The sequence below is a fragment of the Mauremys reevesii genome, linkage group 13 (assembly GCF_016161935.1).
Source record: "Mauremys reevesii isolate NIE-2019 linkage group 13, ASM1616193v1, whole genome shotgun sequence".
In the NCBI taxonomy this organism is placed as follows: Eukaryota; Metazoa; Chordata; order Testudines; family Geoemydidae; genus Mauremys; species Mauremys reevesii.
In genome coordinates, this window is record NC_052635.1 from 47,178,795 (window position 1) to 47,204,432 (window position 25,638).

Consider the following 25,638-nt stretch of genomic DNA (forward strand, 5'->3'; position numbering starts at 1 on the left):
GCAATGGTTGTGTGCCTAGGGAGGCTGCTATGTAACACAAGCATCTCCTTTTGGGGGAGACCATGCCTTCAGTACGTGGTGCCCAGGGAGAGGAACTGAGTTGCATTTTCACCCAGTCACACTCTTCGCCCCCAAGCATTAAGAAAGTTCCTGTATCCTTGTAGAACTGGGTATGAGGCAACAGTTTCTGCAAGGAGGCAGCTTTTGCAAAGACACCACCACCTTTGGGCTTCACTGGACCCTGACACCATGTCCACATTCCTCATTCTCTGGAGCCAGAGCTGGGGTGTGCCCTACAGCGCTCTCAAGCCTGTGACCAGAGTGCAATCTTGTCATTTCTTAGGCATTTCCCCCTAGACTGAGAGGCTGGATGCAAGAACATGCTCCCCGACAAAAAACATGCCTTGGGGAAATGGTCAGGTTTGGAAATAGACAAGAAATCAGGACCCACTCCTCCTTCCACACACAGACCCACTCTGATTTTAAATAGACTGTCTCAGCCCTTCTCTCTTGGGTAAGTCCCAGGGATCCTTTCAGCAGAGCTCCTCCTCCAAACACCCCCCTGGGATGGAGCTGGAGAGGGGGAGGGAGATGCACTCATTTAGTTCCTCTTAATCCATGTGAAATCTCAAGTGATTCAGCCCATGAAGTCACTTAGCAAGAAACCTCCTGACCAACAGGAGAGGGAGCCAAATAGGTCGTACTTCCCTAACATATGCAAGGCAAACTACTGCAGCAGGAGAAAGCTCCTTTGGAGCGCTCTACTCTGGGCCTTAGTCACACACTGGAAGCAAATAATTGTTTCATCCAATAAGATATTGGTGAGCCACATGATTTCAGGATGGAATAAGCATAACCAAGCGCTTATGGCCACAGGTTTATAGGAGTTCAAATCGGATGCCCTCAACACACGAAGCTGGGGCTTCACTTGAGGGCTACTCATGACCATCTGTATACAGCCTCCATTTCCTAGCCAGCACAGCTAGTCACTGCCTGAGACAACAGCGGCACCACAGCTTTCCCGCAGCGGAATGCCATTAACCTGCTCCCACTGAAGCCAATGGCAAAACTCCCATGGACTTCTGAGTCGGACCAAGATCACGTCCAAAACACCAGTGAAATGGTCCAGAAGGGGAAGGAACCATCTGAGTGGAAGCTGTCCTGCTGTTCCCCTCCTCTCTGCACTGACCAGTCCCAGGGTGCAGCAGTCAAACAAGCCCTTACTCTAGCTCCAGTGCACACAACGGTGAACCTGGCAGCCCGCTCCCACCTGTGGCTGGGTGTTGAGAGTCCTGTGCTTCCCTCACCTTTGCTCTGTTTAGTGCGGAGCTCTTGGCTTCAGGTGAAGGACTGCACTGGTATCAACAACAGCGGGGGGGGGGGGGGTGATAGGAGAGATCTTTTATTCTTCTCCCCCCTTTCTCCTCACTCTGTAAAGGGCCTCCAGGTGCTCAGACACCTGTGCTGTCAAACAGACAGTTCTGTCCGTTCCCCTCTTTTCAGCCCAAGCATACGATTCTATTTCCAACCAACAAGTCAACCCAGCCTGCACCTGCTGCTTTCGTCACGGGCGGCACCTCACGGTACGCTATACATAGCCAGCCCTTCATGCACAGTTTACAACAGGGCAGAATCCTGCTTCAGAAGCTCTGGCTGCAAGCTGGCCTCCCTCGGAACTCCCTGTTACAGAGCAGCCCGAAGAGGCTGCAAGTTAGTGCACAGGGTATAAATCCCACTGAAATCAGAAGAGTAGATTAACTCCACATTCATTCAACTCTCCGCTCCCTTAAAAGGGGGGGAGGGGGAAAACAACCACCACCACCACCGCATTCAAATAATCCCAGAGGCAGCAGAAACTTCTCTGGTTAAAACTCCGAAGAGGCCTTTGAATTCCATCCACTCCTCCCTTCCTCCCCTAGAGGCAGGCACCAGCACCGAGGGCTTCTGGGTCCCCACTAATGGGATCCTAAGAGACAGCAGTGGATCAGGACACGTGAGCATGTGCCTGGGAGAAAACACGTGCGGATGTAAAGATGCTGGCTGCATGGAGGAGCTGTGCTGGGCGTTTCCGCCTGGAGGTTGCCCTTCCCAGCACTGGTGAACTCCTCTAGTCGCTCTCTATCTAAAATAAGCGCAAGGATAAAAATAAGTGAAATGCCTAAAAATAAGAAACAAAGCAAGCAGTTTTCTGCACCATAACTAGGTCACCCAGCTCGCCAGCATGCGAGTTGTGGCAGAAGGCACACAACCTTACAGGCCTCCTGAATTCAAAATCAACGTGTCTCTCTTCAAATTTTCCTGTCACGAAACCCACACCTGCTCCCCAGTAACCCCCAGCTGGAGCCATCTGTTAACGGTTCTGCCCTCCAGTCAGCTTGGGCTGTTTTGCTTGTGTGGCAAACTGTAACCTTATCCCCCCACCTGAACGCTGCAACAACGAACACTGCCCCAGAGGACACAACCGAAGCTGCCCTGTGCGTTCAGACGAGGCCACGCTTCCTTCTTTAGAAACAGACCATAGGCCTGATGCTGTGAAGTGGAGAGAGCTCTCGCAGGCCAGCGACAGGGGCTCCCCTTTAAGTGCACACCAAGGGGCAATCAGTAAGTAAGCTTGAGAAGGTCTCGTGCCAATAGACTGTCATTGTCACTGGCACAGCACAACACAGATAGGACCGGGGAGTTCTGGGAATGTTCAGAGATAAGAAATCTGGCCTTGGAGAGGAAAGCTAAACAGACAATCCCAGGTCCCATCCCAACCAGGGCACTGTCTGTGAGGGACCAAAATGCTTCCTTCCCTGTTACCAATGGTACCCTTTAGCCACTTCGGAACAATTATCAGAGGGGGAGCCATGTTAGTGTGGATCTGTAAAAGCAGCAAAGAGTCCTGTGGCACCTTATAGGCTAACAGACGTTTTGGAGCATGAGCTGGGTTTTCCAGGAGCAGCATCCCTGCCAGGAGGGGCAGCAGGAGAGGAATGCAGAGCACCACTCAGCAGAGAGAAGGCCACTGAGGCATGCCCTGGAGGATGCCAATAGCAGTTACAGCTCCTACTGCCATCAGTATACAGATCATCACAAGGGGGGGGCGACATCTCTGCCTAGCAATTCTGCTGTGGTCTCAGAAACAACCAGCATCAATCAGGGATGGCTCCCACTTTTGTTATCAGATATCGTTAAGGTTCTCAGATGAGCGTCCCCACCCCAACCCCACCAATCCAGTTTCTCCCAGGACGGGTTAGGCTTAGTAGTTGAAAGGGAAATAGTTATTTGTCCCAGAGAAGTGCTTCTGGTTCTTTCAGAAAGGGACTCTATTCCCACAGCATTCCTACTTTCGCTCAACAAAATGGGGGGGGGGGGGGAGGGCGGGGCAGGAGGAGGGGAGGAAAGAAGAGCTGCCAAGGCCCTGAAACATCACATCACCGCTGAGCCTCCAGCACACTCCCGCCGAGGGCCTGCTGTGTGTGTTTCCATTCAAATTATACAAAGGGAGGCTTATGTAGTTTCTGACATCCAATCAGAGACCCAAAAACAAGGTGTGGCCATACATGTCAGGCACATGTATAAAAAGCAGCAATTTCCACGGGGTGAGTGAGGGCTCACCATTCCCAACCCCTCTGGCTGGGTCGGGCAAGGCATCTCAATAGCACGGACATGCAAAGACCCAGGGCAGCTCACAGTCGGGGCCTGAACTCCAATCTCAAACACCACCAGCAGATCAGGGGAACTAAAGTTAACGAGAGCATCTGAGAATCGGTAACAGTGAAAAGTAGTTTGGAAATGCATCTTGGGGTATTTTTAAAGTACTTTGTTTTTTGAATCCCAGGATCTCAGAGAACTTTACAAACATGAATTCGCACTTCCCTACCTTGCAGGGTGGACTGTGTTATCAGTGACAGAACAAGGGGGTGAGAGATCAGGAGTTCTGACATGCAGATTCCTGCTTTGATGACAGACCTTCAAAAAATGTAATCAAATTGCACAACAGAGAGAGAGACACCACATAGGAAAAAGATAGGGAGAGAAGAGAGGCAGAAATTGAGGAAGTGGGGTGAAGAGTGAAAGTCTGCAAAGATTTCTTTCCATCTTTCACTTTTTGGCAGGCAGGAATTCTGCTGCTGGGCTGGGACAGGAAGCAGCAATGGAAGTCATTCCAATGGCATTTCCTGAAGAGCTGTACAGAAAAGCCTCCCAGCTCCGAATCAGTTTGAGAAGATGCCAAAGGCCTGCACACTGAGCAGAGATCTCAAACAATCCCATTGTTCAGACTGCCCCTATCTGCAACTAGCCACCCTGCCTCTCCACCTCGTACTGAGTCAATCTTCTGGGGAAACGGATCAGCATGATTGCAGGGAGTGCTGGATATACCCTCCCTGCTCCACACAAGTGTAACCATGAGACAGAATCTGATGGAAGAGAAGACAGAATCTTCAGGGCTTCAGCTGGGAGAGAAGAGAACCATCTGGTGTTCAGAAAAATATTTATTTAACCCAGGCAGGTGATGCCTAGAGAGACATCTTTCCCCAGCCCTAGATAGCACACACAGTAGATGAACGGGTGGGATATTTGTTTAGAAGACAGGAGGAGGAAAGAAAATAGGAAAAGCCAGTTGCCTGATAATGCAGGAGCCTTACAATTGGAGAGCACTTCACTGTCAAAGCTGACTGTGCATCTGGAGATACCATCCTTTGTCTAAGATGTCATACTGACAACTTATGGCCATTAAAGATCCCATGTCACTTTTATATAAGAGTCGGAGTATTAATTCTGGTATGCTAGCCACAGTCCAGTTTGCATAACTGTATTTGGCCCACATGGATTTCCCTCGTGACTTAATAAGAACACTGTATTCTTCTGTCTTGGTATTTATACCGTGCTCATCACAAACAGCGAGTCTTCATTCCATGTCTTTGAGCTGTTGTACAGTGTTGCTGTGTGTTAAATGACTACATTCCACCCAGAGATAGTTGCATTTCCTTGAAAAATGTAGTGGATTCTATAAAGCTCTTTTAAACATGCAATATACCTATTTGAATCAATGCTTAATCTCAGTGTTAACTACACACCAAATCTTGGTTATCCAAGCTGTCTAATCAGCCAGTCAACCTCTCGCTGCCCGAACCAAAAGGTCTAAATGGACATAATTAAAGACACAAACTCCCTTAGATGGCAATGGGAGTCCTACATACTAGGAACAGAGATTAGCATACCAGGATAGGAGGGCTTTGAGAGCACATCTGGTTTGCTCATCCAACCCAAGCATGGATTTAGCATCTGCACACAGCGCAGTCACAAACTCTACCACTGAGTCCACCCCAGCCATCTCTAAGAGGGCGAGATGAATGCCTCGACATGGTTATTCCCAATCCCCACAGTGGAACAGAAATCATAGGAGTAGACATGAAGAGGAGCAAAAAGTCTGCCTAAAGGGTGAGATGCAAAGTCTCACGTTTTCTCTCTGAAAGCAGAAGGTGTATGCAGAGCACAACTTGCCTGTCATGACAAAGTCTGTGTCATTTCCCATCATTCAGAAAAAAAAAAAAAGACATTAGAAAATGGACTCTCCATAATCACATTTTCTAGAGGGTTTTCTCCACCAAGTGCCACAAGACTCCATCCTGCCGCAATGCAACTCAGCAGGACTCCGTCCAACCTGGCTACCATTCAGCAACTGGCAAAATCTGGGTTCATAGAATGTCAGGGTTGGAAGGGACCTCAGGAGGTTATCTAGTTCAATCCCCTGCTCAAAGCAGGACCAATCCCCAACTAAATCATCCTGGCCAGGGCTTTGTCAAGCCTGACCTTAAAAACCTCTAAGGAAGGAGATTCCACCACTTCCGTAGGTAACCCATTCCAGTGCTTCACCACCCTCCTAGTGAAAAAGTTTTTCCTAATATCCAACCTAAACCTCCCCCACTGCAACTTGAGCCCATTACTCCTTGTTCTGTCATCTGCTACCACTAACAACAGACTAGATCCATCCTCTTTAGAACCCCCTTCCAGATAGCTGAAAACAGCTATCAAATCCCCCCTCATTCTTCTCTTCTGCAGACTAAATAATTACAGTTCCCTCAGCCTCTCCTCATAAGTCATGTGCTCCAGTCCCCTAATCATTTATGTTGCCCTCCGCTGGACTCTTTCCAATTTTTCCACATCCGTCTTGTAGTGTGGGGCCCAAAACTGGACACAGTACTCCAGATGAGGCCTCACCAATGCCAAATAGAGGGGAATGATCATGTTCCTCGATCTGCTGGCAATGTCCCTACTTATACAGCCCAAAATGCCGTTAGCCTTCTTGGCAACAAGGGCACACTGTTGACTCATATCCAGCTTCTCGTCCACTGTAACCCCAAGTTCCTTTTCTGCAGAACTGCTGCCTACCCACTCAGTCCCTAGTCTGTAGCAGTGCATGGGATTCTTCCGTCCTAAGTGCAAGACTCTGCACTTCTCCTTGTTGAACCTCATCAGATTTCTTTTGGCCCAATCCTCTAATTTGTCTAGGTCCATCTGTATCCTCTCCCTACCCTCCAGCGTATCAGTTTAGTGTCATCTGCAAACTTGCTGAGGGTGCAATCCACTCCTCCAGATCATTAATGAAGATACTGAACAAAACCAGCCCCAGGACTGACCCTTGGGGCACTCCCTTGGGTTGGGCAGGTCAGAAGAAGGGGGAAGAGGCTTCATCTAGTCCATTCTAGGGGACATGATAGCAGATTTCAGGTATCTAAAAGGGTGTCATAAGGAGGAGGAAGAAAACTTGTTCATCTTAGCCTCTTAGGATAGAACAAGAAGCAATGGGCTTAAACTGCAGCAAGGGAGGTTTAGGTTGGACATTAGGAAAAAGTCCCTAACTGTCAGGGTGGTTAAACACTGGAATAAACTGTCTAGGGAGGTTGTGGGATCTCCATCTCTGGAGATATTTAACAGCAGGTTAGATAAATGTCTATCAGGGAGGGTCTAGACAGTATTTGGTCCTGCCATGAAGGCAGGGCACTGGACTTGATGACCTCTCGAGGTCCCTTCCAGCCCTAGAATCTATGAATCCCCCTTCCAGTGACGTCCAGTTTTTCAGACTTCAGATAATTCTATTGGCATTATTTTTCTTGAGAAACTATTCCACTATTACATACAACTAATAGTTCTTTCCAGTGAGAAATTGGAACTCCAACCTTTCCTTTGTTCAATCTTCGCCCATTACTTCTCATTATACTCCCCTGAGCCATCCTCAATTTCTTTGCCTCCTTGGTGTTTACATGTTAAGCATCCAGGAAATCAGTACTTTAGGGAACTGTTTGCATTAGTCCAATGGGACAAAGCTCAATGCCCCATTCAAGAGACAGGACAGTCAGCATCAGCAAACAGCCATATATTCTCCAGTTCCCACTTATTCATGGAATTGCACAGATGTTGCCAGAACCTTCAATTCCAGCCTTTACTTTCTGACCAGATCTCTATTAGAAATGTAAATGAGTCATTCATCATGAATCACTCCCAGCCTTTGCAGACCTCTCAGAAAAGCATTTTTCACACCCACTCTAAAAAAGCAAGGATTTCTCTCTGATAATGGCATCCTGGCCCTCCATCCCAAGCACCACAGCAGCTCTCATTTTCACCAGCCTCAGGAAAGCAAAAAGACTGTCTGGACCTACTCTCTCAGGGATTGGCAGGCAGTGAAATGCTGCCATACTCTAGAAAACAAACTATTTTGATACATATCAGGAGCAGGCCAGCCAGAACTTGCATTCCTCTGTTTCAGACTTGGCTATGGCAATTTTTTGTGAATGGGCCAGGCAATAGCTGCTCAGCATGTACCATACACACTGTAGGTGAGCAGTAATCCTGTGCAAAGAGGACAGTGACAGAGAGATTACTCTATCATTGGGCCAGGAGGAGCACTCACTGGGTAAAGGCTCATGGCAGAACTAGCTAGGAAGAGGCCAATGGTTTCTCTCTGCACCTAGAAGCAGGGGGAAGATGAAACAGAAGATATCCATAACCCTCCACCCTATTGGGTTGTGATGCACTATTAATATTAGCACCATTGTTAGCAGCAGCAAAGCTGAACAAGGGGAACAAGATTGGGAAATCTGGGGGGGGTGGGAGGCCTAGTGCTAACAAGGCCAGAAGCACCACTACTAAAGCTATCAAAGCTCCAGTCTGGTGTCTGGTTCGAAGCCCCTGTAATGGACCCGCACAGTAGATGCCCCCACATCTTTTCTACAGCTGTCAGTGTAGATGAACCTACAGAAACAGCCCAGACCTTCTCTTTGGGCATCATGGGTATTTGCATGGCCTCCCAGCACCAATGGCTGTGTCACATTGTTGCAAGCCGGCCGAACTAACAATACAAGCCAGCCAAGGCAGCTAGAATCACAATCAGGGATACCAGCACAGAGCAAAGCTGCTTCTCTGTCTAGCAAAAAAAAATGGCTAATAGCCATCTTAAGAGCAGGAGCCAGTGGGTGTGTCAGACAGAGGAATCCTGCCCCTCATGCAATCTGCTGAGCAAATATTTGTTTCAAACAATGAATTTGTGCTCAGACAAAAAGGAAGCACGCTGTGATACTCGGTTGGGGTGGGGGAGGGGATTGCATTCCCAACAAGCAGAGACCAGTGACTTTCTATCAGTGATTTAATCTAAATCTCCCAGGGAGTTCATTTACAAAATCAGATTGCATTATCACCTAGGTCTCCAGGACACCACCCAATCATCACCAGCAGCAACAGCCACAGAGACTGAAACCTCCGGTTGATCACCCAATTCCAGGACTAATCTCTGTTTTTAAAAGACAAAGCTGGAGAGGAGAGGGATGAAACCCAGCATTCAGCTACTGCTAGGGTGATCTACAAGGCCAGAGACAGCCTGCTGAGATGGTCAATCAGAATCCTGGTTATTAACATGAAACCAAATTCAATCTGTTTGGGTAGCCACACCCCAGGCAGTGCCCCAGGACAACTGCATTCCAAGCATTCCTGGGCTCCACATCCTCCCTTCTGCCTCCACTCCTTTACTTTATCCTGGATCCAATGCTGGCCTTCCCTGAGCTCCAAGAGGCAGATCAAATTCACCTGTGCCAGGAGCAGGTGCAGAGCAAGGCGGGGCTGAAAGAATCTTGTCTCCATACTCCCCAGCACCTCCTCAAGTCTCCTCTAGCTTTCAGGGTGGGATACTGATTGTGGCTGCGAAGGTGAACACAGTTTTCAAAACCACAGCTCATCAATGGGCAAGGGAAACAATACTTCAGTGCTTAAATGCCAGCAGCTGAAGAAGTGTTTTTTTTACCCACAAAAGCTTATGCTCAAATAAATCTGTTAGTCTTTAAGATGCCACCGGACTCCTCATTATTTTAGTAGCTGGAACTGCCCCCCTGTCCAGCCAGCACTAGTACATGAGCCACCAGAATGCAGGAGTTAAAACAAGGCATAAACTAGGCCAACCATCTCCCACTGGCAAAATCCCCTGAACCTAACAAGTTCCACAGTGCAAGCCATCTGGTGATGAGCAGAATAGACTGTGGACTTCAGTGGGAAAACACCTACTCATGTTAACACAAACTCATTAAAAGGCTACGCAAGTTTGGTGCTCAGGAGAGCAGGTGGAAACAAATGTGATGGGAGCCAGGTATACAGCAGGAGGAGTTTTGGTTGGCTCTCTTTACACAGTTTTAGCCATGCACCTTAATTCTCAGACTACATGGAGGACAGATACCCAGGGGAAGAAGGGCTACTTTATTTCTGAGCAAATCAGAAGGTGAATTCTTATCTCCAGAGGTGGAGAGCTAGCATATCATCCATCCCACTTGGTCGCAAAGCCCACCCCCGGCATTTTAGGGTCATTGCATTAACAAAGGTGGAAGGAAGGTTCAGTCCTGAGCTGGGTTCCCGACCACTGTCCGACATGCTAAGGAACAAGGGCTTCCATCTCAAGAGCCAGCCTGGATTATGGGGGCTGCCAAAAGGGTTCCTCCAACATCCAAGGAGGCTGAGAAGAAAGAGGGATTCAGACAAGCCTGGTTGGTGGGCTCTGCCACAATGGAGTGACCCCTTGTGGCAAACCGCTAAGAATGCGCAGGGAAAGGCCCATTCCAGTTGCATTTGTTTCACTATGGACATCTAGGACAATTACTAGCATGCACAAGGCGTTCAGCCAGTTACATTTTGATCAGACTTGTACTATAGTTGAGTGGGGAGCGCGGTCCCCTTGGAAGTGAGACATGTTCTTACCCAACCGCCATTCTCTTGGATCCAGGGATCTAGGTGGTCAGTCAGGTAAGTGGTCATCCATGAGACGATGCGTCCAACCAACACCTGCATCTCCTTGTCGACACTCTCCACACACAGGGCTCCTCCAAAGGAGAAAAAAGCCACAATGCGCCCCCAGTTCACTCCGTCCCGGAAGAGTTCATTCACTACCTGCTCAAAGCTCTGGTATGCCGTGCCAGGGGTGATGTGGAGTTGGGAAGTGAGGTCACTGAAAGCCCTCCGATACCTCAATTCAAACTCATCTCCTGCCTCTCTCAGCGCCTGCCTCACTCCAGTTGCTGGAACCCTTTCATGGGCTTCAAGGCTGTTACTATGCCCAGCAGCCCCGTTCACTATGTGGCTGGCACCTGGATGCCAGGATGGACTCCCATTAGGGACACTTGCCATCTCAGCCTCTTCTGCAGAATCAGTCCTGATCTCATCCTCCCCCTCGAACCGACTCCAGCTGTATCCCCTCTGCGATAGCTTGTAGGAGAGAAAGTCAATCACTAATTCCCTGTTAGTGTTCGACATTTTCACATTAGGGGGATTCTCATGGAGTCCATGGTCCAGAACACAAGCTGACCAACGTGCTTACCAGGTCCAGACTCTGCTCTCCTCTGGAGTCAAGGCAAACATCTGAACCCTGAGCAGACAATCTTTAGAGGGAAAAGAGAGGCAAATAAACTGTTAATACAACATTATACTCACTGTTGAGGCATTAACATCAGTAGCTTCTTCCTAAACTGAAACCCTCAAGTGTTTTTGCAGCTGTACGTTAGGCAGAACCTCAGAAAACTGCTGGAAAACCATCAATTTCTATGAGAACTAGGCTGAAAACCCTTGGACTTGCTTCTGAAACAGCCACAAGTCACATGCACATGAAATGCAATCAGTTCAGCCACCTCTACATGAATGAGAGAAAGCCTGAAAGCTCTTTTGTCATGTAGCTGCGCAGAAGGTTGAGGGGTTTCTACACCTCTGCATAAGGTCAACAAGGGCTCAGTGCCCAGCCAGCCACTGCCGCTAGTCTCAAATCTAGCCGCAGAAGAAAAAGCAGCTCTTGCAGAAGTGATCATGCGACACTGCAGGCTGGAAATTTGAAAGCAAAGAAAGAGGCTTTGGAGCCCCGAGAGCTCACCCTCTGCCTGTTCCTCCATTACCTTGATTGAGTGGTGCATGCAGCTCTGCTCTGCAGCAGTAACGCAAAGAGCCCTCCCTCCGTCCCTCACGCCCCCTTCCTCCCCGCCTCCCAGAGAAGATCAAAGCTCTTCCTGTTTTTTTTTTTTAAAGGGACCCGTACTACTGGGTGAGGTCCCTTGAAATATTTGCTTGTGCACTAAAGGAACAATGCAGCCCTCTCTCACTCCTGTCAAGTAACATTTTCCAACAATTAGAGAGGCTCAGCCTAGAACAATAGCAGCTGCCAGCCTGCACAGGGGAGTTGTTTTAGGCTTTACAGCATCATTTTCCTTTTTCCATTCCAGAGAGGATTAGCCCTGGGTTGAGTTTCACCAGCTTCCAGGTGCATTGAAGCTGCACAGTTCCTCTTTGCTGGATTTGGGTGCCACTACATCCTTAGGAGATCCTATAACGGACCCCTTATGTGTTTTACTGGAATCCCAGTTATAGGTTCACACCCTCAACCCTACTTTGTTAGCAAAAGTTGGGAGAGGAAGTCACATAATAGTTTCAGAGTGCCCATGAAAAGCAAGCAAAGACTGGAAGCACATTAAATCTATGCTGTATTACTTCTGATGTAGTTAATCATTGCAGAGGGAGTTTTCCAGGTAAAAGGAATGCACACAATCACATATAAAAGTGGGCGACACTTAGCACCATTGAATTTTGAGGGAACCCCTGTAACATTACCAGAGAACCCTAGAGTAATATAAGGACAGAAATAACCCTACAGAAATGTGCCCCAGATACATTCTTTTTCAATGTCTTACCATCACAAATACAGTCGTCATCTACCAGGGAAAGGGGGCCAGGGTTTTCTGTTATTCTAAATATTCAGAGCTTTCTGTAACCAGTTGTATTAAGAAACCTTATTGTTCCACAGAGAAATCACCAGGTAGTTCAGTCATTGACTGAAGTTACCTTCATCTCAATACTCTTTATTAAAAGCATTTTACTGTATTCAGTTCTATGATTTTACTAGGAGCAGCTTCTCTCTTCCCCATTTCCACCCTGCCCTAGGTCCTACAAGGGGAAGCAGCATAGGGTGGCCTCACCTAAACCACAAGGATTTGTAACAATAGACAGGATACATAGGCTCCCTATCAGAATATGGGTTGGAGAGAGAACACACATGCATGTTTCTACTTACCCTCTAGAGTAGCTGCTGGGAGAAAGCTCTGGCCTGGGAAATCTCAGTTCACCGCCCCTGTCAGACCAGCTGCAGAGGAGAAAGACAGCCACTGACTCAGCACGCAGTAGGCTGCTCCCTGACCCTCCCACAACAAGATGCATTGAGCTGCCCTGCTCCCCATCCCTCATGTCCCTCCCCCACCAGTCTTCTAACACTTCCCTTGCCCCACCCCCTTTCCAGCCCCCAGATCTTTGGAACTCTATACATAGCAAGAGTCCCCTCCCGCTGCTGCCCTCTCTCTCAGGCATTTGTAGTAAGCCCCTCAACACAACAGCTACATGCCAAATATATTTTGCTCAGACACCTTACACAGAGGTCCTAGGTTTTTATTGTTGTTTTGTTTTTAAATTCATTCTCCTGTCTTCATCAGCGCTAGAAGCTTTTAAAATCTCCCTCTGAAAGCAAACAGGCTTGGGCTAGTTCTTATATCCTCTCCTGAGGAGCTCCAGTTGAGAACTGTGTGTTGAGAAGGCTTTGTCTTGCAAATTTCATGTCAGCCAGAGCATTCACTTGGCTTGGAGCACATCTGTTTCACAGGGTCACAGATGTGAAGGTGATCTCCAAGATAATCAAGATCTAGTCTGTACTGTTCCTTAAAAGCAAAAATTGTTATTCACCTATCTGAATTATTAGTTGGGTTAAAACAAATAATTTAGATAAATTCCTGGAGGATAAGGCCACCAATGGCTATTAGCCAAGGTGGTCAGGGTGTCCCTAAACCTCTGACTGCTAGAAGCTGGGACTGGATGACAGGAATTGGATTGCGTGTTAATTGCCCTGCTGTTAATTTTCTTCTGAAGATCTGGCAGTGGGCATTGTGAGAAGATAGGCTATTGGGCTAGATGGACTATTGGTCTTTCCCATTATGGTTGTTCTTATATTCTAGAATGAACTGGGAGCCCCTGGACTCTTTTAAGTCCCCATGTGATGAGTCCTTAGCAGTTTCTTTCTTTAAAGAAAGTCTGCTGCATGCTGCACAAGTTAGAATTTCTATGTAGCATTCATCTTCAGACCCAGGTGGACTTACAGTAGTTAACTGAAATTAGTTTTTAAGTACTCATCCAAAAGAAACAGCTGCAATCTTCTGGCAAGGTGGCAAAAGGTGGTCTTTCTTGCCAGTGTTGCAATCCATATATCTAGGAGAACCCAAGAGTTCATACTTCTTTGCTGTTTGGAGGGATGCATGCCATCAGCAGAGGGTGCAGAATTAGAACCCATGGCATTTCATAAACTTTCCAGTGGGTCTCACGTATATGTTGAAAAGTAGAGTGGGCATGATTAATTGTTGTAGGATCTGTTGGGATTAATGAAGCTCACTCAGTACTATGCCACCGACTCCTGATAGGTCTTGCATGTGAATCAGCATCATTTTTTACCTTAACCTTTGTTACTTTTTGGAGGCGGGAGGCTAAAGTTCCAGCACCCTTTATTGTGAAGAAAACCCTACAGATGTAACCCACTGATGCTGAGAGCTGGAAGTTTGTCACAGTGATCATAGCTTATTCATAGTATCCTACAAGCCCATCCAGGGCAGGCTGTTGGGACACTGGCAACCCTCTCCTGTGGGACCCTCTTTTTTCCTGGCTGTGGGAGAGGTACCAATTAGTTGCTGCTGATGGCTCTATGCTACCAGAAACTCCCTCTTAGCTGGTTGCCCACAGAGGAATTGGCTTCTTTGCTGAACAGCCAGTGTGATTTCTGAGCCAAGAGTAGCAGGATGGGCTAATGGGCTAAGCCCAGGACTCCTGCCTTCCAGGCACTGACTCCCTTGGCTTTGGGAGTTCCGCCTTCCAGTTCCCTTGTCCGCGTGCGATGGGGGGGAAGGACACGCACAGCGGAGGCTTAGGGGTGAATGAGAGAATGGCTGTAACCCAGGACCTGAGATCCGCCCTAGCCAAAGGCCCTACTGCGGACAGCCCCAGCACTGGGAGCCGGCCAAGGGAGGGGAACAGACAGCAGGAGAAGAGGAGACACACTGTGGAGATGGAGATCCTCCCCTCCTCCTTTCCCCTCCCCCACCTCTGCCCCTCCCCATGGCCCCGCCCCCTGGGGGGGTCAGGGGCGGGACCAACAGGCATCCTCCCATTGGCAGCTTCCGGTTGTCACTCACGCCTTGCCTGCCCCACTCCGCTCTCACCTCGGAGGCCGGCAAAGACCCCAACCCCCTGCTCCCCGCGGAGGAAGACGCCGGGGCAGAGATCGCTGGGGACCCGCGGGGCCTGAGCCGCTTCAGCGGCCTCCTCCCCCAACGGCCTCCTTGTCAGGGCTGGGCGGGGCTGAGAGGGGAGTACGCATGCGCGAATGGGTCTCACGCTTGGGACGGGAACATCCGGCCAGGCCTGGGCGTTAATACCCATGCGCGAGATGTGTTTCGCTGAGCGTGCGGCTGCGCGCGCACGCAGGAGTAGTGAGCATGCGCAACAGAACGGGCGGCCGTGTCAGAGCGCAGACTTTGGCGACCCCGCGTGACCGCCCTGGAGAAGTGGAGATTTAAAGGGACCGCGCCGCCCGGTCCGCTCAGTGATGTCACGATGCAGCTGTCGGGCTGGGCCACGCCTATAGCAGCCCACAGCGTCGCCTCTGTCCTGTGGGGCTGGGTATCCTGCGTGGGCCAGCCCTGCCAGGAGCCCTATGGGGCATCCATGCCCATGCCTGGGCGTAGATGGCACCGTGCGGCAATGCCAGCGGCTCCCAGCTGAAAAGCCAGAGGGCTGCATCAGTCACCTATGCAGGCTGACCAGGCAGCAAGTGTGACAATCAGGACAGCGGATGGGGGTAGTAGGTGCCTATGTAAGACAAAGCCCCAACTATCGGGACTGTCCCAATAAAACAGGGACATCTGGTCATCCCACATGTATGGTTTGTCCCAGCTCTTTCCCTCCCCAGGCAGAAAGAAGTGGGGGTGCAATGGAGTATTTTCATAGAATCACAAGGGTAGGCCTGGAAGGGACCTCACAAGGTCATTTAGTCTCTCCCCTGGGCTCACATCAGGACTGAGTAATAACTAGACCATCCCTAAGGCATCTAACTTGTTCTTAAAAACCTCCACTGCTGGAGAGTCCACAACCTCCCTGTAGGCAATTTGTCCTAATGTCCATCCTAAGCCATGCTTGCTGCGATTTAAAACTATTGCTTCTTGTCTCAGAGGTTAAGGAGAACAATTTTTCACTCTCCTCTTTGTAACAACCCTTTACATACTTGAAAACTTATGTCCCTCATCCATCTTCTTTTCTTCAGATTAAACAAATCAATTTTTTCATTCTTTCTTCATAGGTCATGTTTTCTAGACCTTTAATCATTTAATCTAGTCTCCTCTGGGCTTTCTCCAATTTGTCCACATCTTTCCTGAAATGTGGTACCCAAAACTCAACATGTTACTCCAGCTGAGACCTTATCAGCATGGAATAGAGTAGAAGAATTACTTCTCATGTCTTGCAGGGGTTTTTAAATTTTGTACATGCTACTCTGCATCTGTTGGCAGAAGCAGGTCAAAGTGTGCATGGTGTAACCCCTTGGTGAGTGTGTGTGTTTCAGGTTCCCCTTTGTGCCTGTCTGCAGCGGATATGAGTTGTTACAGTCCCCAGCTACAGTAGCTCAAGCTGTAACAGCTGATGTTTTTAGCTCTGGAGCTCTCCAGTTTAATCCCCAGTGTATTGACCAAGAGAGGGCCTGGCACCCTGGAGTCACAGGTGCTGGAACTAGGGTGCTGCCACACTCTCTGGCTCCAAGTGGTTTCCATCATATACAGGGCTTATAGTTTGGATCAATGGCTCTCAGCACTCCCACTGTACAAATAGTTCCAGCACCCCTGCCTGGAGTTTGCTGCAAAAGATGGGGTGGTTTGCAGTGGTGCTTATTCCTGGGTGAGTTCCTTACATATGTTCATATTGGCCCCTGTAATGATAGGCAGTTGTGATTAATTTGGGCAAGAGTGTTGTCAAGCTTAAGATGAACAACAGTATTGCCAGTGTTAGGCCTAAAACTTCCGGAAGCTTTATAAAATGAGCTTCGCAAAATTATCTTTAAAAAGCAAGCTTTGCAAAATTAAGCTGCAACTGGCCTACAGCCAGACAACATTTTATGTTGACTCCTATATGGTATAATAGGTCATGCCCCTGGGTACGGCTTATTGAAACCACCTTTGGAACTTGTGGTTAAGAGATGCTGCAGCCAAAAAACAGATTCCTATGTGGGTTTGATGGGCTAGGCCTTTAGGCACAGGTCATCAAGATAACCTCATCCACAATCAAGCCAATAACCCATTTAGAGGTAAGTTACCTAGAAAACTAAAGAAAACCACAGTTGAGACAGTGGGCTATATAGAAGTAAGCTATCTCATTGAGCATAACTTATAAACTAAAACAATAATTGGCTACAAGAAAATAAGCATGAATTATACAGCCAAAGCGATAACACTAAATTTGGCCTAACCTGATTGGTTGACCTGCTTCAAAACACGGCAGGCAGATGAGATTAAATGTGTAGAACCTCAGGAGGGTATGTGTGCGTGTCTTGGTCTAGGATGTTGTTCTTTTTGACCATCTGACCCACACCCCCTGAACTGAGGAAACCTGAATCACACTGACTATCTGTACCTGGCCAGTGCAAAGAGCAGTCGACTAAAGGGTAACGTATTCTCGGCAGGGTGAGGTTTTAAAGTCAAATAGTCTGGTTGCATGCAAACTAAGGTAATGGAATAAAGAAGTCTGGGTTGCTCAAGCTGTTTTGATCTCACGCTTAGGGTTGCCAACCTCCTGGTTTCGCCAGGAGTCTCCTGGAATCGGGATTTATCTTCTGGAGGCTACTGAAGCCAAACTGGGAGATTTTAGGTGCTAAAAGTCCAGCGGTGCAGCAGGGCTAAAGCAGGCTCTGCCTGCCCTGGCCCCGCGTTGCCCACGGAAGTGGCCAGCACATCCCTGCAGCCCCTGGAGGAGGGGCAGGGGTCTCTGCGCACTGCCCGCAGCCCGAGCACCAACTCCGCAGCTCCGATTGGCCAGGAATTGAAGCCAATGGGAGCTGTGGGAGCATGCCTGCAGGCTGGGGCAATGCGCAGAGTCCCTTGTCCCTCCCCCAGGGACATGCTGGCCATTTACGGGAGCGGTGCGGGACCAGGGTCATCAGGGAGCATGCAATACCATATTTTACTGCTAGCGATAGGGGAAATATTTCAGCAAATAAACCATTTGCTGATAAATGCAGTTTCGGCCAACCCCAAACTATTTGTGAACAAACCAGAAATCAAAATGGGGGTTATTTAGACATCTGCACAATGCAAATAAACCTGCTGAGAAGCGTGTTGGTGTAAAGCTGGCTAGGTGTGTTGGGCCTGATCCTGGGAGGTGCCCGACTAGGGAGACTCCTTGGCATGGAAGGTGATGAGGGAAAAGGGCACAACCCCCTAGCTCTAGGCTGGGGAAGATCACATGGCTCGACCCACTGAGTCGAGGCAATGGGGCTGGAGGGGATGGGAGACGTGGCACCCCACTGAGTTGGGGGAAGGGTTTGGTATGGGGATAAGCCAAGTGCCAGTGTCACCTGTAGTCTACGTGCCCTACCTCCATAGTTATATCAGATTCACAATGGACTAGTCCAGCCACCAAGGACACCAATTGCCCCCGCCCTGGAACGTAGTCAAACCGCGCCTTACTTACTGAAAGCTGATTGGCCACTACATCTCTAACGTTGAAAGTTCCTTCTCGGATTGGCTACGCACTCCGGCTCCTGGGGCCTTCTGGGAGTTGTGGTTTCAACGCTCACCTGCCGTGCAAGCCGCCCTCAGGCTAGAGACTACATGTCCCAGAAGTCTCCGTGACGGCAGTTGGTTTCATGGGAGAGCAGGGCGGGCTTTGTTTTCATCCGGGCACTCGGCTCCGTCCCGCGGCTTGTCCAATCGGCACGTTCGATGGGGACGACAGCCCGCGGTGATTGGTGAGTTTGGACTAGGGACCGTTGTTCAAAATTGTTAACGGCGGAGCGAAGCGGTGCAGCGGAGACTGTCGCGCAGAAGGAGGCTGGGGTTGGCGGTAAGTGGGGTTGGGCCTGGCTGGCTGCTGAGCAACGGGGCCCCTTGGCCCCCCGCGGGCTGGGGTCTCTCCCGCCCGTCCCGGCGGGGGGGCGTTAGTGGGTCCCCGGCGGTGTCTGTCATGGGGCCCGGCTGTAGCCGGAGGGGTGGGAGTCCCCCGTTCCCGGGAGCGGGCCCCTCCCCCCGCTGGTGCCTGGGGCGAGCAGCCGCCGAGCTTCGTGCCCGGCTCGGAGCTCGGGGCCTGTTGCTCGGAGGGGCGGGTTGCTCCAGGCCCGTCCCTCTGACCCGACTCAGCTGCCACGTTTGCTGAAGTTTTGACCAACTCAAAATGGGGGACGTGTGTTGGGGGAGGGGAGGTTAATAGCCATAGGAACGGAGATGTGGCTGCAGCTTTTGCATCTGTTCTGGCAGGCTCTGGTGTGGCCTGGTCGGTGGGGTGCTGGCTTCTGATGAGGTTTGGGGGTGGGGTGCTTTGAAGGCCAGAGCAAGGGTTTGGGGAAGTTTTTGCTGTATTGAAGCAGGTTCTTTCAGGGAGTCATGGTAGCCTATTTTATGAGGCTATCTACTTATTTGGTGGGATATCCTTGTTTGGAGAAGGCAGTTTTAAGCGTATTACCGTGTATATCCCAGACCATATTCTTGTACATAGCAGAGGGGCATTGCTGGCATAAGATGGTATATTACATTGGTGGACGTGCAGGTGAATGAACCGGTGATGGTGTGGCTGATCTGGTTAGGTCCTGTGATGGTGTCGCTGGTGACTGGTTCCTGAGCTAGAGTTACTATGGTGTGGTGTGCAGTTACTGGTTAGAATATGCTTCAGGTTGGCAGGTTGTCTGTGGGCAAGGACTGGCCTGCCACCCAAGGCCTGTGAAAGTGAGGGATCATTGTCCAGGATGGGTTGTAGATCCCTGATGATGCGTTGGAGGGGTTTTAGCTGGGGACTGTGTTATACCAATATAATAAAAACCAGCAGGATCTTATTAAGAGGGATAAGGCAAAGGTGCCACATTTATTGTAAATACCATAACAAAACTAAAGACAGTAAAAGACAAAAGCAAACAACGTTGTTTTCCTACTTATTTCTATCACTACTTATTCCTTATACACACACACACAGACATATTTATTCACACAATCATTCATTCAGGTTCTGTATAGATGTTATAGTTACCAGCCTAGATGTTGCTCATGCCAAGTTACTGGCCAGGTATCTTGGTCATGAGGATGGAGCCGAGTCTGTGTCAGATGCATCTGATGCTCCTGGAGGCTGGCAGCAGAACCATAGACTCAAAGTCCTCAGTCTTTAGAGTCCAGTTTTATAGGAATTTATTCCTATGTCAGTTCATGAGAGTTGCTTCATTTTGCTGTTGCTAAATCAATCAGCAGGTGGCTGGCTCCATGTTATTAGATGTTTTGTTTTTCCTTCCTTTGAGGTGTGGTGGGTGGATTCCAGTTTGCCCTCCTGGGGGGGGGCGGGTCATCTGGTTGATCCCACTTGACACCTTCTTCAGCCGACACTGAATTCTTCAGGCTGGTGACTCCCTAACCATTCATTCACATACATTCTCTATCTTAATCACATCTATTTCACTGTCTCTTTACTTTTTGGGGTGTTACCAATTTATGTGAGACTCCCTGTCTTTTAACAAGCAAAGATAAAGTGAGATGAACATTTACAGAGGGTGGGGGTCTCTATCTATACACTATAACAGCTATTGTTTTGGCTTACTTAGAGATAATTAATGTTTAACAAGTTTTATACAAAGTATTTCTTTAATCTTAACAAGTTTTATACCAAGTATCTCTTTGAGCAGGCTTTACGCAGACACAGCTGGTGGCTTGCAGGTTAGAGGCTAAATGTTGGGAATCACAAATTTACTTCTAACATAAACCTTAAGTTATAAAGTATTAATTAATAAATCAATAAATTATTTCTCATATAAACCATGTTTAATATAAACCTTTTTTAATATCCCTACAACTGTATGTGATGGCCAGTGGAGTCCTGTTGGTTTCTTTCTTGGGTTTGTCTTGCAGTAGAAGGCTTCTGGGTACACGTCTGGCTCAGTTGATCTGTTTCCTTTTTTCCTCGTGCGGGTACTGTAGTTTTGAGAATGCTTGGTGGAGATTTTGTAGGTGTTGGTCTCTGTCTGAGGGGTTAGAGCAGATGCGGTTGTACCTCAGTGCTTGGCTGTAGACAATGGATCTTGTGGTGTGCCCGGGATGGAAGCTGGAGGCATGAAGGTAGGCATAGCGGTCGGTAGGTTTTCGGTATAGGGTGGTGTTAATGTGACCATCACTTATTTGCATCGTGGTGTCTAGGAAGTGGACCTCCCGTGTAGATTGGTCCAGGCTGAGGTTGATGGTGGGGTGGAAGCTGTTGAAATCGTGGTGGAATTTTTCCAGAGTCTCCTTCCCATGGGTCCAGATGATAAAGATGTCCTCAATGTAGTGTAGGTAGAGAAGGGGTGTGAGTGGATGGGAGCTGAGGAAGCGTTGTTCTAGGTCGGCCATAAAATTGGCATATTGTGGGGCCATGCGGGTGCCCATAGCGGTGCCACTGATCTGGAGATGTATATTGTCATCAAATTTGAAATAGTTGTGTGTGAGGAAAAAGGCACAGGGCTCAGCAACCAGTTGTGCTGTGGCATCATCAGGGATACTGTTCCTGACAGCTTGTATTCCATCTGTGTGTGGGATGTTTGTGTAGAGAGCCTCTACATCCATGGTGGCTAGGATGGTGTTTTCTGGAAGGTCACCAATGCATTGTAGTTTCCTCAGGAAATCCATGAGTTTTATTGCTTGCTTAATTATTTGCTCCATTATCTTTCCGGGTATAGAAGTTAAGCTGACTGGTCTATAATTCCCTGGGTTGTCCTTATTTCCCTTTTTATAAATGGGCACTATATTTGCCCTTTTCCAGTCTTCTGGAATGTCTCCCATCTTCCATGACTTTTCAAAGATAATTGCTAATGGCTCAGGTATCTCCTCAGTCAGGTCCTTGAGTATTCTAGGTGACTTGAAGACATCTAACTTGTCTAAGTAACTTTTAACTTGTTTTTTCCCTATTTTTAGCCTCTGATCCTACCTCATTTTCACTGGCATTCACTATGTTAGACGTCCAATCACCATCAAGCTTCTTGGTGAAAACCAAAACAAAGAAGTCATTAAGCACCTCTGCTATTTCCACATTTTCTGTTGTTCTTTCTCCCCCCTCCTCACTGAGTAATGGGCCTACTCTGTCCTTGGTCTTCCTTTTGCTTCTAATGTATTTGTAGAATATTTTCTTATTTGATCTTGTTTTGTGCCTTGGCCTTTCTAATTTTGTACTTACATGCTCGTGTTATGGAATTCATTAGTTCTTTGGAAAGTTGGGTCGATCTCTGGTTGATTTTTAGGGCTTGTCTATGCTTGAAAACGATTTTGGATTAGGTTTGGTTGTAAATTTTAAAGCCCAAGAGTTACTCCTGAATAATTGTGGCCTCTTATTCCAGAGTAAGAGTGCCTCGTTCCAGTTTATCTTACTCCAAAGCACCCTTATTCTGGAATAAGAGTGTCAACACATAATTATTCAGGAGTAACTCCGTGCATAGAAAAGCCCTTAGTCTGAACAGAAACTGACCACTTAAACTCTTGTCCTTTATGTACTCTATGAAGTGCAGTTCTGTAACTAACCATGTTCATCCTTCACAAATGCAGCATATGTTGGTCAACTAGCTGAGCAGAGCCAGAGTGAGAACTTGGCAAAGTAGATGTGCCCCATGCCTGCCACCATAGAAAAACTGTCCTTTGATAAAAATGGTGTCTGCAGGCACTTTCCCAGGGCAGATCATATGGAAGGAGAGATTGTCCTATTCTACTATTTAACAATGTCCTACAGGAAGAATTGAGGTGGGATGCCAGCCTTTACTCCTAGCCTCTGGTCAGATGTTTTGGTTAATCAGTGTACCTGGGATTTCAAAATGCATATCAGCACCTTGTCTTTGAGGGGTGCACAGTATACATAAACCACAAACTGATTAAACTCATCTTGGTTATAAATACTAGAATGAACATTTCTAAGGAGTTGTCAAGTCATCTTAAACTCCATAATCTACCTAGATTCAAATGGCAGAGTCCAGAGCTCAAACTGATGTGCACAACTCTGAGATGCCATTCTAGTAAACTACTATTCTGCTATAAATCTGACTTGGTTGGAGAATGGATGCAGAGTGTGGGGAATGGGAAAGACCTATACATGTCAATCTGAGCAAATAGATAAGGAAATGGCGTATCTCAGTCTCATTGGAGTCTGATTACCAGCTCCCTGCTGGCTTTCTAAGAAATATGAGGTGCACTGTGTACAACTGGGAAAACATTCCCACTTTATTAATGCTTGTCTGACTTCTCTTAGCCACATACGGTAAATGTGCAGAACATAAGCGTACTTCTAACTCAATAACTGCCTTCCCATTATCAGGCAACATTCTCTAGATATCTCACAGTAAGAACAGAAGTAACTTGGCTTCTCAGTGAGCTGTTAACTTTACAGCAGTCTGGCACTGGAATCTTGCAGTGGATACAAATATTTGTGAAATTTGATGCCTGGTGCTCCAACTTGGCAGATTGGCTTGTTTGGAGGGGGAGGGGGAAGAATGCAGATGACGCACTTGATTTAAAAAAAAAGTTAGTAGTGTTGACAGAAACCCAATCCTGATTAAGAGGGACAGGAAGGCATCCGATTCCAGTCATGTCTTGAGCTCAGTTACAGTTGGTTTTGGCCATGGCTTTCTTTTCTGCTTGCCTCTTATCAGTTTTTTAAGCTCTTGCCCTGACATTTCCACAATCATGTAGATGACTCTTCTCTAATGACAACTTTCTCCCTAGCTACAGCACTTCTATGTTAGGGGGACTGGTGGTTTCTCAAGTATGCAGCAAATTTTGGAAAGGAGGGTCCATGAGTTGTAAATTACAATGGCACCTGCTAATAGTGCTCTGATTTATACCCAGACAAACCTTCCTGCTGAAGGGAGCCAACCTTTTTTAGGCATATATAAACTGCTCTGGACTGAAACATGCCTGGCTTGTTTAAGCAGTGAACTATTCTGTTCAGCTTCTGGTGATAAAGAATATCGCCCGCCTCCGAAGCGGTTGTGTTCATATACAGCAAACGGCTGCATAAGGCTTCCGTCCACCCCCCACCCCAATATCTCTCTTGCAGCATACATATTGTCTCCATTTGCATTACTCCTTACTATGTGAGCTCTGATCTTGTGTGCAAAATGTTAAATGGTTGCAATGTAAGGAATTGTAACTTAATTCATGGATTGCTCTTGTATCTGAGAGTCAAAACTCTATCTACGCTAGCAAGTTTCTGCGCAGTAAAGCAACTTTCTGCGCTGTAACATGCAAGGTGTACACACTACCAAGCCATTTAGTGCACAGAAACTCCCCGAACAAGAGGCGTACAGCTTTCTGCACCAGGGCTACAGCGCTGTGGTGCCAGTGTAGACACCATGGTCGATTACAGCACTGCAATTGGCCTCCGGGAGTTGTCCCACCATGCCTGTTCTTGCCTCTCTGGTCATCTCTTTGAACTCTACTGCCCTGCCCTCAGGTAACCAACTGTCATGCCCACCCTGTAAATTCCTTTGGAATTTTGAAAGTCCCCTTCCTGTTTTCTTGGTGATGCATGCAGTGGTCTCAGCACATCTTTCCAAGTGGCCGTGCCTGCTCCACGCACCAGGCGATCCCCTGCTTGGAGCAATGCTGAGCTGGTGGACCTAAGCAGCATTTGGGGAGAGGCTTGTCCAGTCCCAGCTGCGCTCCAGCCGTAAGGATTATGATACCTACAGACAGATTTCACAATACATAACAGAAAGGGGCCATGACCAGGACACATTGTGCAGGGTCAAAGGGAAGGAGGTGCAGAATGCCTACCACAAGGCATGGGAAGCAAACTGCCGCTCCAGTGCTGGGCCCATGAGCTGCCAGTTCTGCAAAGAACTGGGCACGATACTTGGTGGTGACCCTACCTCCACTGCGAAGACCACTGTGGATACTTTGGTGGCTCACATGCCAGTCAAGAGTGGACCGAGCCAGGAGGAGGAAATCTTGAAGGGGGATGGGGACTCAGAGGCAGAGATGCATGCAGCCAGGAGCTCTTTTCTACCCCGGAGGAGGCTAGCCAATCTCAGCTGTTGGATGTTGGCGAAGTGCAAACAGGAAAGGAGGCTCCTGATAAGTGGATTTGATTTTGGGAATCACTGAAGTGAGTTGTTGGGGGCAGAAGGGTTGCAGAAAGCAGGTTTGTCTCCTACGACATGCTTAGTCTGAGCGGCGGAACAGGCTGTTGGTTGACTCCCTCACTTCACAGGAATCTGCCTGAGATCTCCAGGAAACTTTCGTGGCGATACTAGGCAATCTGCTGCCACAGGTTCTTTGGCAGACCTGCTTTTGTTTCTTGCCCCATTAATGATAACTTTCCTGCACCACTGTGGAAAGTGTGGGAATAGGAATGATTATCAGGCCCCCCCAACAGTGCTAGCTCTCCCCACGAGCCATGTACCCAGTGTACAGCAGGGTCCAGGAAGACTGATTTACCCTGCCCCTGTGGCTACTCACCATTTGGGGGTGGTCTTGTGGCTCATGTGGACTTGCTTGGGGTTAGCCAGTTAGTGACCGGTGTGTGAGTACTAGCTGTGTTTTAAATCCCTATTCTGTGTGTTACAAACAATACTGCTTCTGTAAAATGTTGCATTTAAACTTCAGAGAGATGACCAGAGGGGGACAGATAGCTCGGTGGTTTGAGCATTGGCCGGCTAAACCCAGGATTGTCAGTTCAATCCTTGAGGGGCCATTTAGGGATTTGGGGCAAAAATCTGTCTGGGGATTGGCCCTGCTTTGAGCAGGGGGTTGGACTAGATGACCTCCTGAGGTCCCTTCCAACCCTGACATTCTATGACCTTGGGAGCCCAGACTCCCACTTTATCGGTGGCTGAACAGCTGCACAGAATTAGAA

General features: G+C 48.2%; 2 protein-coding genes across 11 annotated transcripts in view; one reads left to right on the forward strand and one right to left on the reverse strand.

The window, feature by feature from the left end:
* BCL2L1 (BCL2 like 1) overlaps positions 1-14,760 on the reverse strand; it is a 31,341-nt gene extending 16,581 nt beyond the window's left edge. The window contains exons 1-4 of one of the 5 annotated variants that reach the window (XM_039498543.1): positions 14,724-14,760; positions 13,641-13,907; positions 12,572-12,640; positions 10,222-10,898 (exon numbers count right to left, since the gene is read on the reverse strand). In XM_039498543.1, the coding sequence (XP_039354477.1) occupies positions 10,222-10,773 (552 nt within the window). In that variant the 5' untranslated portion in view covers positions 10,774-10,898; positions 12,572-12,640; positions 13,641-13,907; positions 14,724-14,760. Of the gene's footprint in view, positions 1-10,221; positions 10,899-11,380; positions 11,488-12,571; positions 12,641-13,640; positions 14,298-14,723 lie in introns of those variants that run through there. The other 4 variants (XM_039498545.1, XM_039498544.1, XM_039498547.1 and 1 more) reach the window with 4 other exon arrangements.
* Positions 14,761-18,413: 3,653 nt separating this feature from the next.
* Positions 18,414-25,638, forward strand: part of TPX2 (TPX2 microtubule nucleation factor) — a 28,152-nt gene continuing 20,927 nt past the window's right edge. For 2 of the 6 annotated variants that reach the window (XM_039498538.1, XM_039498541.1), the window contains exon 1: positions 18,482-18,636. The gene's annotated coding sequence lies outside the window, so the exon portion shown is untranslated. Of the gene's footprint in view, positions 18,637-25,638 lie in introns of all 6 variants that reach the window. The other 4 variants (XM_039498535.1, XM_039498539.1, XM_039498536.1 and 1 more) reach the window with 3 other exon arrangements.